Genomic DNA, 3361 nt, shown 5'->3' with positions numbered 1-3361 from the left:
GTCCTGTTAGCACACAAGCTTTTCTCTTTCCAAGCATTTATCATATCAAATAGGATTGTTTCTACTTTCCTGTCCCTGCCGCCCCACTCCCAACCGTACATATAAAACTGGACCTGGGGCCCTTGGCTTCCATGGTCCCAATGCTTAGCTCAACTCTGGCATGATCAACCCTAAGTCTTCAGGAAAAGGAAGGAAGGAAGGGAGGGTAAAGGGATTTAGAGTCCCGCCTGGCAAGCCTGGGGCCACCCTGGAGTCCGGCAGAAGGTGGAGGTCCTAAATCCCCCAAGCTAACTGGTGTCTTCTCTCCTCTTCCAAGATGCTGGCCCCGAGGGAGACGCCGGCCCCTCCGGCCCTTACCTCCTGCCCTCGGGAGCCCTGGAGAGCAGTGGCCTGGGCAGAGAGAGCCCCAGAGAGAGAGTGGCGACGGCCCCCCCGCATCCCACGCAGTCGGGGGAAGAGCTGGGCCAGCCGGAGCTGGAGGGGACAGCCCCCTCCGCACACCACGACACCCCGGCCCTGTCGCCGCTGCTCCCGGAGGAGGCCAGCACCAAGCACACCTCGTCCCCCAGGAAGAAACCGCCTTCTCTCAAGCAGGTCAACTCGGCCAGGAAGCAGCTGAAGCCGAAAGCCACCTCCGCAGCCACCGTCCAGACGGCGGGGTCCCAGCCAGCGCCCTTGGACCCGGGTCTCCTCTCCTCGTCCACAGGGAAGCCCCGCCCACCGGGGGACCCAGACCCTGTCGTCCCTTCCGAGGAGGCGTCGGAGGTGCCCCTCTGGCCGGAGCAGAAGGAAGGTGCGGTGCCCACAACACCGGCTCCCCTGCAAATCTCCCCCTTCACCTCGCAGCCCTATGTCGCCCAGACCCTCCCCCAGGAGGCCCCCCCGGAGGACGCCAGCACCGTGACCCTGACCGACAAAGGTGAGAACGAGCTGACCGGGTCAGCATCCGAGGAGAGCCAGGAGACCACCACGTCCACCATCATCACCACCACGGTCATCACCACCGAGCAGGCCCCAGGTACGCAGCCCCCATCCCGGCCCCCACCGTGCAGAGCGCCTGGGGGTGCCGGGGTCCCGGGAAGCCCAGGCCCTCCGTTAGTTCCCACGCACTGAGCACTGACTGTCAGCTTGGCTTGTGGCTCAGAATCAACATCCCCATTTTAAAGATGAAACAACCGAGTCCCTGAGACCCCAAGCAACCTGCTCATGACCACACAGCTAATCGGAGAGATTCTAAACCTTTTAATCTTGGAACATGCCTTTTCAAAGTGCTTTGGCTTTTACCGTCACATGTATTTCTGTAGATTTAATAAAATGCACTTCCGTGTTCCAGTCTTTCTTCTCCTGTCTCTCCTTCCATCTTCAAATGTGACAGAGGGACCCCCAGCTGTCAAGCATGTGTGGATTTTGGACAAATGCGATGTGGCCACCCATTAAAGAACGTGAGGCCTGGGTCAGCATCCTGCTCACCGTGTGAGCTTGGCCCAGACACCGCCCTCTCTGAGCTTCCGTTTACTTCCCTCTGAAATGGGGATGAAATGTCAGCCCCGTGAGCATGGATGGGACCACCCCTGTAACCTGGCTAGAGGGTGCCCAGCAGGATATAGTCAGGGGTCATTCCGTGTCCGTTGTTGTGATTTTTTTATTAGCGTGTCGACTCTAGAGCTGAAGAATTAGCAGTGGGAGAAGCGGGGACAGGAAAATACAGGTCCCCCTCGAGACCCCATCCTGCCCTACAGCCCACCTGCGAGCTGTTCCTGGTGTCCTAATTAAAGTGCTTCCCTCCAGCTCTCTGCAGTGTGAGCTTCTCCGACCCCGAGGGGTACATCGACTCCAGCGACTACCCGCCGCTGCCCTTCAGCAGCTTCCTGGAGTGCACGTACAACGTGACAGTCTACACTGGCTACGGGGTGGAGCTCCAGGTAACCCCAGGAAGGTGCCCTGCAGTGGTTGCCTCCCCCAGCAGGAAGTCTATGGAGAATCGTCTGAGTCAGGCTTACTGGCAGCATCCTAACCAGTTTGGTTTTCTCTTTTCTCTAACCAGGGCAATTTTAGCTGGGTTTTGGTGTATGAGTAGGTGTTCCCAACTCAATGACCCTCTGAAATAGCTTGGAATGCATGGAGGAGACATGTTGATAAATTGGGAGGCATTACACACAAAAGGAAAGTCTCTTGATGCCCTGCGTGTGTGCATGGATGTCTCTCTCTCTCTCTCTCTCTCTCTCACACACACACACACACACACACACACACACACACATACACACACACACTAGGAAGCCACTTGGTTCCTTTAATTCTTAAAATTTTGCCTGTACACTAAGAAAGAAAAAGCAGGGTGGCACAGCACTCATACATCTGGGTTTTAAGTCCTACTTCTTCTAGTTAAAGTTGCATGACTTCAAGTAAGGAACTTCAACTCTCTGAGCCTCAGTTTCCCCATAAGTAAAACAGAAATAGTGTTACTACTTTACAGAGTTTCAGGGAGCAAAAATACCACCGTGTACAGGGAACAGAGAGCACTTGGCCAGCGCCCAGCAGAGAGACAGCAAGCACCCCATGCACGTCACCACTTACCCCAGCAAGCTAATCGCCCTAGTTCCGTCCTCCCCAACTGACCACCTGCCTTTACAAGTCATTTTTAAATGGACAAAGAAGACACGCCCAGGCGTGGGGAGCTGTCCAGCTCACTGTCCCACAGAGGAGGGGACGGAGGTAAATCCGGAAAAGAAGGCTGGTACCACGTGGTGTCAGACGCTTGTAGCAAAGACCCAGGTGTGTTCCTCTTTCTAATGGGCAGTAAAGAGCCATCAAAGTTTCTGAGCTGGGACAGTACGACCTTACCAGAACTTTATTTATTTAGGAAGATTTTTTTTTCTTGCTTGTATAGGAAGGATTAAGCTTCTCAGCAACAGAACCTGTGGTCTTTGCAGTCCCCGGAGCTTTGCACAGTGTGTGGCACACTGTAGGTGCTTAATAAATGTTCACGGAATTCAACTGGAGAAAATTTGTAGTCCAACAGCTTCTGGCGCTTAATGACCCTTTCCTCCATACCACAAAGAGACCCACTACGTGACTGACAGTATAAGGAGCTTTATCGGGCACAGTAGAATCCATTCACGGAACACGTACTACACACCAGGCAAAGCTGTCAGCACAGGAGGATACGGTGGGCAAAATGATGCAATGCCTTCCCTAAAAGAGTTCACAGATTGAGACAGAAAGACATAGGATATCATTCAATAAGGACTCTAGTAGGTGTTTATAGAGGATGTTGTGGATTCACAGTGGAGGAATGGGTAAGCTCCTAGGAAGTCAGGGAAGGTCTCGCAGATGAGGGCAATTTTGGTGGGGCTTTGGC

The 3361-nt window shown here is 54.1% G+C and overlaps 1 protein-coding gene across 1 annotated transcript in view; it reads left to right on the top strand.

Annotated features, from left to right (window-relative positions):
• Positions 1-303: 303 nt before the first annotated feature.
• SEZ6L (seizure related 6 homolog (mouse)-like) overlaps positions 304-3361 on the top strand; it is a gene marked incomplete at its 5' end in the record, with an annotated part of 76714 nt that continues 73656 nt past the window's right edge. The window contains 2 exons of the mRNA XM_012644092.1: positions 304-1018; positions 1789-1922. Coding sequence (XP_012499546.1) covers positions 304-1018; positions 1789-1922 — 849 coding nt within the window. The remainder of the gene's footprint in view (positions 1019-1788; positions 1923-3361) is intronic.

The sequence above is a fragment of the Propithecus coquereli genome, unplaced genomic scaffold (genome assembly GCF_000956105.1).
Source record: "Propithecus coquereli isolate 6110/MARCELLA unplaced genomic scaffold, Pcoq_1.0 Scaffold206, whole genome shotgun sequence".
Taxonomy (NCBI): Eukaryota; Metazoa; Chordata; class Mammalia; order Primates; family Indriidae; genus Propithecus; species Propithecus coquereli.
This window is presented reverse-complemented; position numbering and strand designations above follow the sequence as displayed.